Consider the following 14,794-nt stretch of genomic DNA (forward strand, 5'->3'; position numbering starts at 1 on the left):
GTTACTGAAGTACAAGCTTTTAAAATTTTTTTTTACTGTCTTTACAGATGTGGCAAGAGACTGAAAACATGCTGTTGTTTGCACATATTTAATATTCAGCTCTGCACAGGAGCTGCAGCTAGGGTTGCCAACCGTCCCTTAAAAAACGGAATCGTCCCGTATTTAGAAACAAAAGTACACGTCCCGTATTGAGCTAATAAGGGACGCACTTTGTCCCGTAATACAGTGAGAATCAAAAGTAGTCTATAAATGTTAATGGAATCAACGCTTTGTTTGAAAACATAATTCCCAGCCCCTCTCCTGCTTCGTGACCAATGAGCTGACAGCACACTTATGACAATTCAGATTAGCACTTATCTCATTGGTCGAGGAAAGGTCGCTTGCGGAGAAAATACCGGAAGACAACAGATGACCACAACAACAAGCATGGCCAACAGGGAAACAAACGCCGACACTGCGGTGCAAGTCTCGGATGACAGTACACCTAAAGCTGGGCAAACACTGTGCGATTTTTTTCAGTATTCAGCTCCTGCTCAAACTGCACGATTGACTCGCAGGGGTTAGAAGTTGGTAGGTCACGATGCAGGGTCTCACACTATACCGCCCGATGCTCTGATGCGACCTGAGTGCTCACACTGTGCGTCCATAAAATGAAGGTTATAACAGAAAATCTGTCGCTCGCTCGCTCTCTCTGTCTTTCACTCACACAGACACACCACCACCATCAACTTTGCTAAATTGCTAATGAAAAACATGATCAGGCAGCTGTGATTGAGCAACAGTGTAAATCCAACTATTTTCACGGTTGTTGTGGTCGTGATAATTTTGTGATGCCACATCGAAAAGGCTCGGATGAGCTTTCCAAAGTTCTACAAGTTGTGCCTCCATCGCTTGTGTCCAGATCACACGCTGCACAGCTGAGCTGCTCCGTCTTTTTCACCGACGTTTACGTGTTTGCGCGTGAGCAGTGTGAGCGGCTGCGGTGACACGTCACGAGCGATTGACTATCGGGAGCTGGTCGTAGGTGTTAATCGTGTCTCATCGTTACCCCACGTATACTACACGATGCACGACGCACGATGAAGGCCAAAATCGGGCCGATCGCCAAAACGGTCGCACGACTCAAAAATTGTCTCAAAATGGGCCAAAAATCGCACAGTGTTATGCTGGGCTTAGAGCAGCAATGTTTGTTTGCTCAGAGAAAGAAAAAAAAAGGCTGCTAAAGTACAGGGAGGAGTGGGAAAAGGAAAACACTGGGCTGGGAAAATGCACGATATACACCTTTAAAGCGCACTGCACTGTGTGCCGACACACTTTTTCCATAGGCATGCTTCTAGTGGTGGGCACATGAAGAACATGAGGGGCGTGAAAGCTCGGGGAACCCTTTACCAATTTTTTGTCCACCAGGCCACGGCAGAAGCAGATATGGTATGTAAACACTGGTTTGTTTTTTTTAAACCCTCTGGTTAAGGTTAATATGGGCAGTGAATATCAGCGCTATGTGGCCAGAAGTGTGATAATATCATTTATTTTGTGTAATAAACAACTGCAAGGATAGATGATAACAAGAAATAGATCATGTTACAGGAAAAAGGATTCTATGTTTCTTTACCTTCTTTTAAATGTACAAAGATGCCCTTTGTCTTCCCTTTGTCTATGGTTAGATTAGTTTAGAATTATCCTTTTAGACTTTCTCAGCAAAGACATACTGTTTTGGGACATATTGTTTTAGATTGTTTTATCTCTCACAGCTCTCTGCTGACGAGACTAGCGCCACATATGGAGTTGTTTATTTTATCTGTTTTGTATTTTCTTATCCTGTTCTCACTGTGTTTCCTATAAAGAGTGCCAAGCCTCTGTACACGTGAGTTGTTCTGAACAGCTTACCCGTGCGCACGTTAAAGCATAAAAAGTAATCTTGTCTCATTGTGTCTTTATTTCTCCTGGGTCTTTTACAGAGTTTTCCCCCAACAGATGACTAATACATAAAAGTAATACATAGATGAATAATGATGATGAGTTAAGATGCGTAATCATGGGAACAAGCGGGTTTACAAACGGGAGCAGCTGATTAGCATTAGAAAAGCTGAAATAATACCTCAACTGAAGCCAATTGTACTAAATGCACTATATGTGCACTGTTACAAGAATATTTTTCGTTCTATTGCTTTCTATTAATTTATATAATTTTAAGTTAAGCAGGACAGAGTTCTTTTAAAGAAAGATTTACTTATATTCTCAAAAGTTAAGCATGACAGGCTTCTGTTTAAGAAAGAGACCTGTTTTATTGTGTTAATGTTGTCATTTTGAGCTAAAAATAAATGGCTAAATGATCATTTGTTTCCCATATGTTCATATCACAAAGAATATGCATCTGCTTAAATCAAATTCAAGTCAAATAGTTAAAAAATAATTTCACACACAAAAAAAAGAGCTACCACACTGGGAAGGGTGAAGACAACTGGGTTGCCTGGCCCTTGCCACGAGGTGTCCCTTATTTATTTTTCAGGGAGTTGGCAACCCTAGCTGCAGCAGAGTGCAGCCTGTTGCTTTTACAGTGTAATACTTGTAATAAAAGTACAGTAACAGTAATTAGTGACTGAGCAGCCTGGGGCGTTTCTCTTGATTTCTTTAGTAAATTCATTCACCTGCACAGCTAAACGAACCCTGACAGCCGAGTGCTCATCTTAGCTAGCTAGGTCTCTGGAGCTAGCTAAGGACGGTAGTTACGGATTAGCGTACAAACATGTTTAACTTACCGAAAAAGAGCAGCGGGGCCTCGGGTCCTTCTGTCGGGTAGTCCAGTTTACTGAAGAACACCTCAGGCTGTCAGGTTAAAACACTTGGTCATGTTTTCGTAGCATAAACGCTGGCCCTCCTCTCAGAGCCTACGCTCTATCTGCTATTCCCGAACAGAGACACGCAAGTTTCTCCGTGACTGCAGCTGTCAGTCAAAGCTGCTATGATGACATTTCACCCCAATTTAACATCACCATGGTAGGAATTAGAATCAAACTTATGGGAAAGGAGACCCCTTGAACATCAAGCATCATCAGCGTGATGAGAACTATTGAAAACAAAAGAAAGAATCTTTGGAAAAAAAATTATCTAAGGAGACTTAATTTATTTTTTAGTCTGACCCCAGTGAAAAGTGCTTGAAAGTGTAACTGTATTTCATTCACCACAAATAACTATCTGATTGAATAGTTTTCTTGTCAGATAGAGAAATAAAATGAAGCTGCCTTGTGTCTGTTTCAACGTGTGACCCCGCCCCTCCGTCGGACAGTCGGGGATGAGTGCACTAACATACCTGTAGGTCGCTGTTTTAATGAGTGTGTGATGGAAAACAACATGAGCGGAGTTTGCACTCTCTAGTCGCATGATAGATGAGTCCTAGTAAATAATTTTCCAGTACGTGTATGTTACACACGCTATTTTTTAAAATTATGATTATTATTTTGCTAGCTATCAAACTCGCTGTAGAAATGATTGAAATGCACTGAGTGTGATGCAGTATGGCAGCGCTATTATGGAATATGCTGTGAACTTAGCTAACATTGCTTAGCAGTAATATGAGTTAATTTACTCAAGTGAAAGCTTTAAACATTAGCCCAATACATAACTAGCTAACTTAAGGCTTTCTGATTAACCCTCTGGGGTCGACGGACCCAGAGTCTCCATTTCAACTTGGGTCGAACATGCGGACTTCAAACTATATACCAGTTTTTAAATTGTGTTGATAGGCCACGTAAAACTGATGTTTTTTCTGAATAAAACTGGCGTTTCCTCCGGGAAGAAACGGTTAAAACGGCGTTTTCTAAGGAGAGCGCTAGCAAACACGCTTTGCTTGTGAGTGAAAAAAGAAAAAGAAAAAACACTCCTTCCCTATTGGTGGAAAAATGTACCATGTCGACCAATCAAAAAATGATATGTCAAAATGTGGCATTTGGTTGTTTGGGAAGAGGCGGAGGTTTTAGGAGCGAGAAAGAGACAGTTTTGAGACATGAGAAATTTCTGACATTTTCCGTGTTTGGAGTGTGTTGACGTTGTTTTGTTTTGTGTGTCAGTTCTACTAGTGAATGTCACATTTGCTGCCTTAAAGCCACCAAAGGCAGGTTGCAGTGTAAACGCTGACACAGCTGCTGTCAGACCTGCAGGTTTATCCCTGTGCTGTTCTCCTCTGTGTCACAGTGACACAAACTATTTTTTGGAGTTGCATAAATCATTTGTATGTCTTCTTCTTTGATGCAGAACAGCTGATTGTTCTGTACATAGTTTTGAATGGTTAAAAACGTCTGAGCCTCGGCTGCATTTTTAGGTAAATAGTACCAAATAACTTTGTTGTTTGCAAAACTTGTGCATATTTTTTAAAAATGTACAATTTCTATTTGCATTTCAAGTTATGAAAATGATTCGTTAAACATGTTTGTGGTTTTTTCAGTAAAAAATATCACTTTCTACTCGTATTTTAAATTTCGTCTGAATTTAGATAAATTGTGCTGACACATTATGTCAAAATGAGTAAATAACAGATTGGCAAGAGAAACAGTTTTTAAAGGTGAAATATAGAGAACAAATCAAAAGTAGTCAAAAACGGCCAATTATACCCTGGACCCCAGAGGGTTAAAGGCTAAAAGCAAAGTTTTCGCCATTTACTGTTTATATTTGTGTGTATTGCTGCAGCTTTTTTGAGTATTAACTTGGTGCCTTTGGGTGAAATAACGGTAATATGAGTGATCCATATGGTCACAAAGAATAGCCTCTTGTTTCTGTGCTACCAAAGTTTCATTCAAACTGTGTTTGTGGTCAGCACCGACACATCAAACTACTTAAAGATTATAAATGTCTTCAAGCTCACACTGAGGCCTGTGGGGCACAATCAGCCACAGAGACAGTTCACACATTTATATGAATATTTCATACTTTAAGTCTTCCTGATTATTTAAGTGGGATGAACAACATACATTGGAATTGTATATAATAATATCACAGATGATAAATTAAATAGATTTTAAGTAGATGCTTGTGCATTCTTAAAGTCGTATATGTTGAATTGAACTATGTGATCTGTTCAAAGCCTCCCAGTCAGTGCTGTTCTCCATGCCTGTCGGACATGATGTTATTAGCACAAACACTTTAAAGGTGATCGTTTAGGACTTCAGCAATAATACAGACAGCAATGTAGTTAGCAATAAAACAGATTTATTGGGAATTAACTTAAAAAACAAACAAACATCTGTCTCCTATTTTCTGTCACACAGGAAAGAAGCATCAATATCTGATGAGAAGACTTATTTATTTCTTTTTGGGGTTTTTTCAACAGGAGAAGAATATCTAACAAGTTGATTTGTTCACATCTTAATTTTTAAGTGACATGTGCATTTTGAGTTTATACACTCTGTATATAAGGCAACAGTTTCCTTTTGCAGTATTTTTGTGTGGAGTGTTTTTCTATTTCTTAACAAAAAGGGAACAAAGGTGTTTAAGTTCACCTAGGATGATTTGTCTTAACTTTCACATGGTCTTACTGAGGTGATGTGAATTGAAACATGCATTTTTTTTTGGCGGTGAGGGAGGGATGTGCTGGAAAAGTTTGAAAAGGGACCTTGAAAGTGTTTAAGAAGTGCTTGAATTTGACCCTGAAAAAGGCATATGAACCCTGATCATTATCATTAGCCTGTGTAAGTCCTGAGTGTCCTCCAGTTCAGTGTCTTTGTCAGTCCCACATGTGTCGTTTCTGTTCAGCTGGTCTTCCAGTCAGTCATCCATCTCAGACTCTGTCATTCTGTCATAAACACCAGCCTTCACCACCTGTGAGTCCTGCGTTTGGGTCCTCTCTTCTCCACATCCACACTGCGATGCTGTGACATATACAGTACATAAAATCAAAATTCACGTTTTATGCAACTAAAGTGTTTCATTATGTAGGCTACAGAACATAATTCAGTTATAGACGATATATGAAACATGTATACTTACTGCATTTGAATCATTTAAACCATATGTGATATAAACACCTGCACGTGTGTTTGAAAAAACAAACGCTTTGATTTTGACACCCCAAGAAAATCTTCCTAGATCTGCACGTGTTCAGAGTAAGAGCCGAATAAACAGCAGCAGAAGCTGATTGATGAACAGCTGAATGACATATCAGCTGTAGCTGCAGCATCTGCACAGAGTTTGATTGGCTAACGCTGATTTGTTTGTTTTTTTAAACAGGACAGCAGAGAGAGGAGGAGATGAAGAGTGCAGCAGATTGATGAGACAGTGAAGAAGAGGTGAGCATCTGACAGAGCAGAGCCAGTTTAAAGGAGCCTCACAAGCTCACACATGACAGCTTCATCAACATGGAGCTCTGAGTGTTTATTAAAGGATCATTGGACGCTCTGACACAGCTGACTGCAGCCTTTAGCTGTGAGCACACAGTGTCTCACATTTACATTCACTTCCCTGTCAAACTCAATAACTTTAAACAGCTGCTGTTATCAGGTGAAGATAGCAAAGCTTTCAGGGCTGAGCCCCAGTGTTTCAGGATAATGGCCCCAGAGACCACAGTCACATATGTGGGGAAGGATTTTAAGTTTAAAACTTCCTGTAAGCACTAACAGCAGAGACGCACAAAGTCGCAGACAGGGAACAACGTATTTTAGGTTTGTATTGTCAGATTATTTAATCATTATACTGAACAAATATGTGAAAAAGTAAAAACCTCTATTATGATGAGGTTATCACTACATTCACATGTCGTCGATGTGTTCTTTCACACAGATCAGTTTCAGTGTGTGTGGCCCGTACACTAAACCATGACACAAATTCATATGATGTGACACCCAGACTGTGTTCACTGTTTCTTTTGGTAAAATCATCTTCTCGTGTTTTTATAGAAAGATGATGGAAGAACCTAAAGAACAGCCAGCCAAAGCAGCTCCATCAGCAGGTAGGAGATCAGTGCTTTGTATGATGAGACGTATGGATGTATAGACTTCAGGCAGATTCTTTTTTGTAACTGTGACAAGTACATAAAATTCACGAGTTGTAACCTGTCCTAATCTTTGCCTTAATCTTTCTGTGGGACATTAATATAACATGAGAACTTCCAGTCTAAGGAGTTTGGCAGAGAAACAACTGGACTTTTTTGTACTTTGAACCCACATATGAGGTTAAAACGATGCCACCTTAAAATGAAACTGAAGAAATATTGAAACTGAAACAAATGTATTGAAAGTGAAATGATAGTGAAAAAACATAAATATAGAAATTTAAAGAAAAAACTCACTGTTCATGTGGTTTTCACACTTACATCGTTTTTTTCCACGTACAGTTATTTTTTCAGCTTCAATTAGTTGGCACTGCTTCGGCATCTGAGGGTGCGCTTGAGGGGCGGGGCTTCAGAGCCACATATATGAGCCACATATGTTTGCGCACATTATATTGCTGACCAGTGACTGTAGAAATCATGGACGACCTAATATCTGCAGCAGCCGCAGTCATGAAGAAACTTGCGTATCTCTGAACGGCACATAGAGCGGGGACGCTGAGAGGAGGTCCAGCGTTTACCGACTGTTTCAAACTGACAGACTCAGGTGTTCTTCAGTGTCTGCCTGACAGAAGGACCTGAGAGCCGCCACAATATTTTTGGTAAGTGAAAGGTGTTTGTAAGCTAATCTGTAGCTAACATCCTTAGCTAGCTAGCTAAGAACTTGTTTTGTAAAGTTTGTTTAGCTAACCCGTGCAGGTGAACGAAATGAGCAGAAACGCACCGGGCTGCTCAGTCAGTAACTAACCACAGTTACTGTACTTTTATTATGAGTATTACACTGTAAGAGCAACAGGCTGCACTCTGCTGCAGCTCCTGTGCAGAGCTGATTATTCAATATGTGCAAACAGCAGCATGTTTTCACTCTTTTGCCACATCTGTAAGGATATTAACACATATTTTAAAAAAGGCTTGCACTTCAGTAACCCCTCATTAATCATTAATTACAGATTAAATAGCAAAGCCTAATATTTATGTACTCAAACCAAATACTTCTGCTTGGCAGCTTAAGTTAAAATGTGTGTTTCATTTTTCCTCGGATTACATTTTTAGCACTGACTCTGTGTATTGTTTTTACTAAGTTTGTTTCAAATATTCAGGTTAAATAAAACAGTCTGAATCATTCTTATTGAGGTAAGTTCACAAAGTTACATGTGCAGTACAGCTTACATCCTTTGAGAGGGAAAAAAGCATTAATATTTGTTATGATACCTCTGTATGTTGGTGACCACGGTGCAGCAGCAGACTGAACCAGGACTGAAACCTGCTCCGTCTGCTCATGTATGCAGATTCACATTCACAAAGCACCAACAACTCAAAGGTTAACATTATATTGGAAAATCTGTTGGTATATACGGCTTTAAGAAATAAACAGCTCGTATGTGAGCAGAGCTGAAGAACTAAAGAAATGTAAGAGAAGAACTTCAGATCCTGGGTGTGTGAGGACAGAAGGATCAGCTCTATTTCAGATTTGAGATAAACTTTATATTTCAGTTTGTGATGGTTCAGTTCTCTTTGTGATTACAGGAGCTGCCCTCAGATTCAGACCTCAGCACCACCCAGTGACAGCAGACAGATCATCCAACATGTTCACATGTTAACTGCAGAATGAACTGATGCAAACAGTGCAAAGGTTAAAGCACCACATGTGCTGTAGTGAAAGCTGCAGCTGTTTTATTGATAAAAACAAAGTCAAAAGGATTAATCACCCCTGTATCATATGAATGTTGGGTTTTTCTCTGTATCTGTTATTGTACGATCTACTGTACAATATAAAGCACCTTCAGGTGACTGTTGTTGTGATTTGGTGCTATATAAATAAAATTGAATTAAATTGAAATGTAACTGTGTCACTATATATCAGCATTAACAGGACCTCAGCTTGGTGTTTCACAAAGCTGCTGATCTCAGACCTGCACAGCTTCCGTTTTAAACACTGAATGTACTCAGCTGCATGAAGAGCACGTTTGAGTTTCTCTGACACAATTAAATAAAAACTGATGAAGGTCAAAGGTCGTCACTTGTATGTCGAACTACAGACTTGTCATCTGGAATTCTTTCACAGTTTGCAAATTTGCAAATAGTGTGTTATTTACCATTAAGTGATTCAGAGTCATTCATACCAGAGTAACCAGAGAGGATCATATATTTTTAAATATATAACTATCCACAGGACTGAATATAATATCTCTAAGTAAAAGTCCAGAGACTCTGAGGATTATCCAAGTATTTATAACATTACACAAAGCAAAGTTCTCCATCACACAACGCTCAAAAAGAGATTTCTAAGCCGAGTATGCATCATTCTCAGACTCCTCTCATACTGCCAATAAACTCTTCCAGCTCCTCCTCCCCTCCAGGAGGCGCTACAGGAGCCTTCAGACTAAAACCAGCAGGTTTAGGAACAGCTTCTTCCCCACAGCTGTCACCCTACTGAACTCAGTCCCCGCTGAGCCTTTCCATCCACACTCACCTAACCCTTCTACACTCCTCCTCCCAGTGACCATGATCCTTTCATTATCAACATTCACCACGTTGGTTACTGCTGTAGTTTTAGGACACTGACATGGTGTAGTCTCTGTTATAGTGCCTACACTGTTATAGTCTGTTCAGAGAGCTACGCTTCCACTACTGTAGATATTTTCATAGCACTCTGTAGATCTGTTTACCTCACAGTGCTTCATCTTTATATATGTATATTTGTTCATAGTATACCTGTATACCTGCCCGTCTGTATAGCAATACAGATCATCTGTGTATCGGTTACAATATTATTTTTCAGTTTCAATATTTTCTTCAGTTTCATTTTAAGCTGGCATAATTTTAACCCCACACATCCTAAAATTCAGTATTTGTTGATGAGATGATGAAGTCTTAATTCAACAAAGTTAGAATATTTTTCACATGATGTCGACTGAGAACCATGTTTATGTCTCTTTCTTGTTTCTGTAGAGGAGGAGCTTGCCAGGGTGCGGTCAGCCTTTGTCTGGAGGGTAACAACAGAAATCCTCACACAGCTGCTTGAGGCCCTCGTATGTGACACTGTCTTAAATGAGTTGGAGAAAGAATCGATACTGGAGAAGAACCTAGCCAGAGCAGATAAGGCACGCAGCTTCATCGACACAGTGAGGAAAAAAGGAGACAAAGCATGCAAGATAACAATCAAACATCTTCAGATCAAAGATCCTTCTCTTTTCTCTCAGCTACGTTTATACTCTGATCCATCTGCTCAACAAGGTGAGGTCATGTATCATATACCATGAATAAAAATGGTCACCTTGCAGTTTGTTGAGATGTGAAAGTGAAACCTCAGAATTCACTGTAAGAAAAAGGAGAGGGCAAGAACGTCATTCTACGACGAATGTTTGGATTTGTTACATGCCTGCAAATGTATTTTCTAAACTACATGGACATCATAAACCTGTGAAACTACTTAGATCTAATGTGAGCTGTATTTAATTAAACACAAGTGTTCTTTACTTTTAAAAACCATGCAAACTGATTGCCTTAAAGAAGAAAAGCATGAGTCATTTGACTTAAATGCCACATTTTTATATAATCAAGTTCAAGTTCAAATTTTATTCATCACCTGCAGTGTCAGGTTGCCCTGCAGTGGAATGAACCCGCCCCCCGACCATACACACACAACACAGACATCACATGGAGATACAAGTCAGAGAACGTTGCATTATAGAAAAAACACTGAAATCTACACTACAATGGGAAAGTACAAGGGGAAAAAAGAGACCTCTGCTCATGCTGGGCTATAGAGGACAGCATGAGAACAGGAAACAAAAAAACTCCTCTGCACAGAAAGCACATAAATGTCCACAGTACAACATTATAGAGCACGTGACCAACAACAAGGTTGGTTAGGGGATAAGGAGTAATCCCAGGCAACACAGCAGCCGTCCTGCCACTGCGCCGACTCTCCGGCGTGGGCCCAGACCCGCCTCGTGTTCCCAGGAGGCAACAAGCATCGAAGGCATTGGAAGGGGAGGGGGGATGTGTGAGTGCTTATCAGTGTAAATGTATGTGTGTGCGTGTCCATAGTTCAGCTGAGACAGTGTCCTCCGCCCTATCAGGCTAAGTAAACAGTCTACCAGCCAACCCAGGTGGCCTTGCATGGAATGGGAAGGAACAGACTCAACACAGTCGTTATCAGGGAGTTTTTGTTCAGCTCAGGCCTTGAGCCCACAGCTGGCGCCAAAGGGGTAGCCGCATTATATGATTTGTGATTTTTCTTTTACAAACAACTCATGAGAATTTCAAGCTGTTTTTAACACTCCGACACCGACACTGGTCTCTCAATCTCCCGCTGGATAGCTGCGAGCCTCTCAATTATGTTATTTACCTTCAATTCTGTGGTCTTTTCAGGCTTTTGCTCACAGAGCAGATTCTGAGACTTCACGACCGCAGCCAACTGATCCGCGATGTAATCCAGCTTCCGCCCCAAGGTGTTGTTCCGAGTGGATTCTTCCTTGATGTAATCCAATATACACTCAGAGGTGTTATTCTGAGCCTTCACTGCAGCCGTTAGCGCCTCCAAGCTCTTAACCTGCTGCATTCACTGAGCCCTTTCTGAGAAGCCGCACCTCGTCCCATCCTTTCAATCCCAGCGGGCAGCCTTGTGGGGGTTTGAACAGCCGGTTCCGCTTTCTTAATTCTCCGATAAACCAGGGCCAAGCCAGCTCCGATCAGCAAGAACCCTGTTATCATGGTTCCGAATAGGTAGATATCTTCAGCGTCCTCGATCGACAGTCCCGCCAGGCACACGATCCTCCATGTCTGCCATTCGTCCATCGTGTATCCGGCAGGGAAAGTCCCTCCAGGGCACTCGGGCTCTCCCGAGCCCAGACAACTCGTTGAGAAAAGGGTGTCAATAGCATTCAGAGACCAGTTGATCAAATCCATAATTCTCTTTTAGGTTTTTAGACACAGACTGTGAGAGAGTGTTCCAGGGAAGTGAAATACACATGAGACAAGACAAAGACACAAGAGGCTAAGCAGGGAAGATAAGGGGAAGGAGAAGAGGAGAAAAGTGCGACTGCCTTCGCCAAGAGCCAAACGAGAAGGAACATGTTTAGTGTGGCCAGAAAGGGTTTACATTATCTTTCGCCATTGTAATTTACGACAAGAATTAAATGTGAATTACTGAATCTCTCTCAGATGCTTATTTAAATAACATAGCAGTGTTGTTATTTTTGGTGACAAAGTTTGGAGAAGAGGCACAGAAAGCAGAAACCTGTTTAGCCTGCACATGTTGGCATCAGGTACATATGAAAAGCTGCAAAGCAATACAGATGTGTAGGTTCAAAACATTTAATGTGGCTGTTTTCAGGAATTACATTTAGGAATTCCTGTAGCCCCTTTTTTCTGGTTTTCTGGTAGAATAAGTATATTAAAAACTAAAACGTATGATAGGCTCAACAAAGGACAAAGTACGTCAGATAGCTCCTTCAGACCAGATTTGTATTTTTCCTTCTTTTTTCCTTTTTTTGATTCAGATGCTCTTCAGAAGTGTCAGCCTAAACTTAAGTCTAAGCTGAAGAAGTTCCAGCGTGTGTTTGAGGGCATCGCTAAAGCAGGAAAACCAACCCTTCTGAATCAGATCTACACAGAGCTCTACATCACAGAGGGAGGGACTGCAGAGGTCAATGATGAACATGAGGTCAGACAGATTGAAACAGCATCCAGGAAACCAGATGGACCAGAAACAACCATCAGACAAGAAGACATCTTTAAAGACACACCTGGAAGAGATGAACCAATCAGAACAGTGCTGACAAAGGGAGTGGCTGGCATTGGGAAAACAGTCTTAACACAGAAATACAGCCTGGACTGGGCTGAAGACAAAGCCAACCAGCACATCCAGTTCATATTTCCATTCACTTTCAGAGAGCTGAATGTGCTGAAAGAGGAAAAGTTCAGCTTGGTGGGACTTGTTCATCGCTTCTTTACTGAAACCAAAGAAGCAGGAATCTGCAGCTTTGAAGACTTCCAGGTTGTGTTCATCTTTGATGGTCTGGATGAGTGTCGACTTCCTCTGGACTTCCACAAAACTGTGACTGATGTTACGATGCCCACCACAGTTGATGTACTTCTCACAAGCCTGATCAGGGGGAATCTTCTTCCCTCTGCTCACGTCTGGATAACCACACGACCTGCAGCAGCAGACCAGATCCCCCCTGAGTATGTTCACAGGGTGACAGAGGTCAGGGGGTTCACTGACCCACAGAAGGAGGAGTACTTTAGGAACCGATTCAGAGATGAGGAGCAGGCCAGCAGGATCATCTCCCACATCAAGAAAGCTCGAAGCCTCCACATCATGTGCCACATCCCAGTCTTCTGCTGGATCACTACTACAGTTCTGGAGCGTGTCCTGAAAACCAGAGAGGGAGGACAGCTGCCCAAGACCCTGACTGAAATGTACATCCACTTCCTGGTGGTTCAGGCCAAAGTGAAGAAGGTCAAGTATAATAGAGGACGTGCAACAGATCCACACTGGAGCCCAGAGAGCAGGAAGATGATGGAGTCTCTGGGAAAACTGGCTTTTGATCAGCTGCAGAAAGGAAACCTGATCTTCTATGAATCAGACCTGACAGAGTGTGGCATCGATATCAGAGCAGCCTCAGTGTACTCAGGAGTGTTCACACAGATCTTTAAAGAGGAAAGTGGACTGTACCAGGACAAGGTGTTCTGCTTCATCCATCTGAGTGTTCAGGAGTTTCTGGCTGCTCTTCATGTCCATCTGACCTTCATCAACTCTGGACTCAATCTGCTGGAAGAACAACAGACAACCTCCAAGAAGTCTGAAACAAGAGAATCTGCAGAGAAACACTTCTACCAGAATGCTGTGGACAAGGCCTTGCAGAGTCCAAATGGACACCTGGACTTGTTCCTCCGCTTCCTCCTGGGTCTTTCCCTGCAGACCAATCAGACTCTCCTACGAGGTCTGCTGACACAGACAGGAAGTAGCTCACAGACCAATCAGGAAACAGTCCAGTACATCAAGATGGAGCTCAGTGAGAATCTGTCTGCAGAGAAAAGCATCAATCTGTTTCACTGTCTGAATGAACTGAATGATCGTTCTCTAGTGGAGGAGATCCAACAGTCCCTGAGATCAGGAAGTCTCTCCACAGATAAACTGTCTTCTGCTCAGTGGTCAGCTCTGGTCTTCATCTTACTGTCATCAGAAGAAGATCTGGATGTGTTTGACCTGCAGAAATACTCTGCTTCAGAGGAGGCTCTTCTGAGGCTGCTGCCAGTGGTCAAAGCCTCCAACAAAGCTCTGTAAGTAAACATGAACTCATCGCTTCATTCTTAAAATCATGGGAAATAAATCAGAGGTGCTCAGTTCAAAGAACACTACCACTTTAGAAAAATTAAAAAATAGTCACTAAAATAGTCATGATACTTTAAATATTTCTCTCCAGCAGGACATGTCAGCATTTCTGAAATATTTTTGTCTTCAACTCGAATCAAAGCACAATCCAGATCCAGCCTATAAGAACATGAGCTCTGATCCTTCAGCCCCTCTGACAGGTTTATTATCCTCAAGTTGTTCACTTGTCTCCAACAACCAGGAGTCTAGCTCTGTTTTTTAAAGCAAATACTTGAGCTACCAGACTGCACCTACATCGTTTTCAGATGTTCTTATTTTAAGGTCTGGTTTGTGTCTCATCTTTATTGCAATCCCCCATGTCTCTCTGTTTTTCAAATATAAATCTGTTACCTCGGTGTGGCCAGAATAACATG

The 14,794-nt window shown here is 41.4% G+C and overlaps 1 protein-coding gene and 1 pseudogene across 4 annotated transcripts in view; one reads left to right on the forward strand and one right to left on the reverse strand.

Moving 5' to 3' along the window:
* The window catches only part of LOC146576990 (protein NLRC3-like), a 460,027-nt gene that overhangs the window by 170,259 nt on the left and 274,974 nt on the right, over positions 1 to 14,794 (forward strand). Inside the window, exons 2-5 of one of the 4 annotated variants that reach the window (XM_085268120.1) lie at positions 6,220 to 6,278; positions 6,885 to 6,937; positions 9,989 to 10,273; positions 12,544 to 14,329. The exons of 1 other annotated variant lie outside the window; for it this stretch is intronic. In XM_085268120.1, coding sequence (XP_085124246.1) covers positions 6,889 to 6,937; positions 9,989 to 10,273; positions 12,544 to 14,329 — 2,120 coding nt within the window. In that variant the 5' untranslated portion in view covers positions 6,220 to 6,278; positions 6,885 to 6,888. Of the gene's footprint in view, positions 1 to 6,219; positions 6,279 to 6,884; positions 6,938 to 9,988; positions 10,274 to 12,543; positions 14,330 to 14,794 lie in introns of those variants that run through there. 2 more of the 4 variants (XM_085268123.1, XM_085268121.1) reach the window with 2 other exon arrangements.
* The window catches only part of LOC146576995 (uncharacterized), a 259,842-nt pseudogene continuing 256,307 nt past the window's right edge, over positions 11,260 to 14,794 (reverse strand).

This window comes from Mchenga conophoros, linkage group LG3 (assembly GCF_057382185.1).
Source record: "Mchenga conophoros isolate Kocher_MC1m ecotype Shallow Benthic linkage group LG3, M_conophoros_male_GT1.1, whole genome shotgun sequence".
NCBI classification, from domain to species: domain Eukaryota; kingdom Metazoa; phylum Chordata; class Actinopteri; order Cichliformes; family Cichlidae; genus Mchenga; species Mchenga conophoros.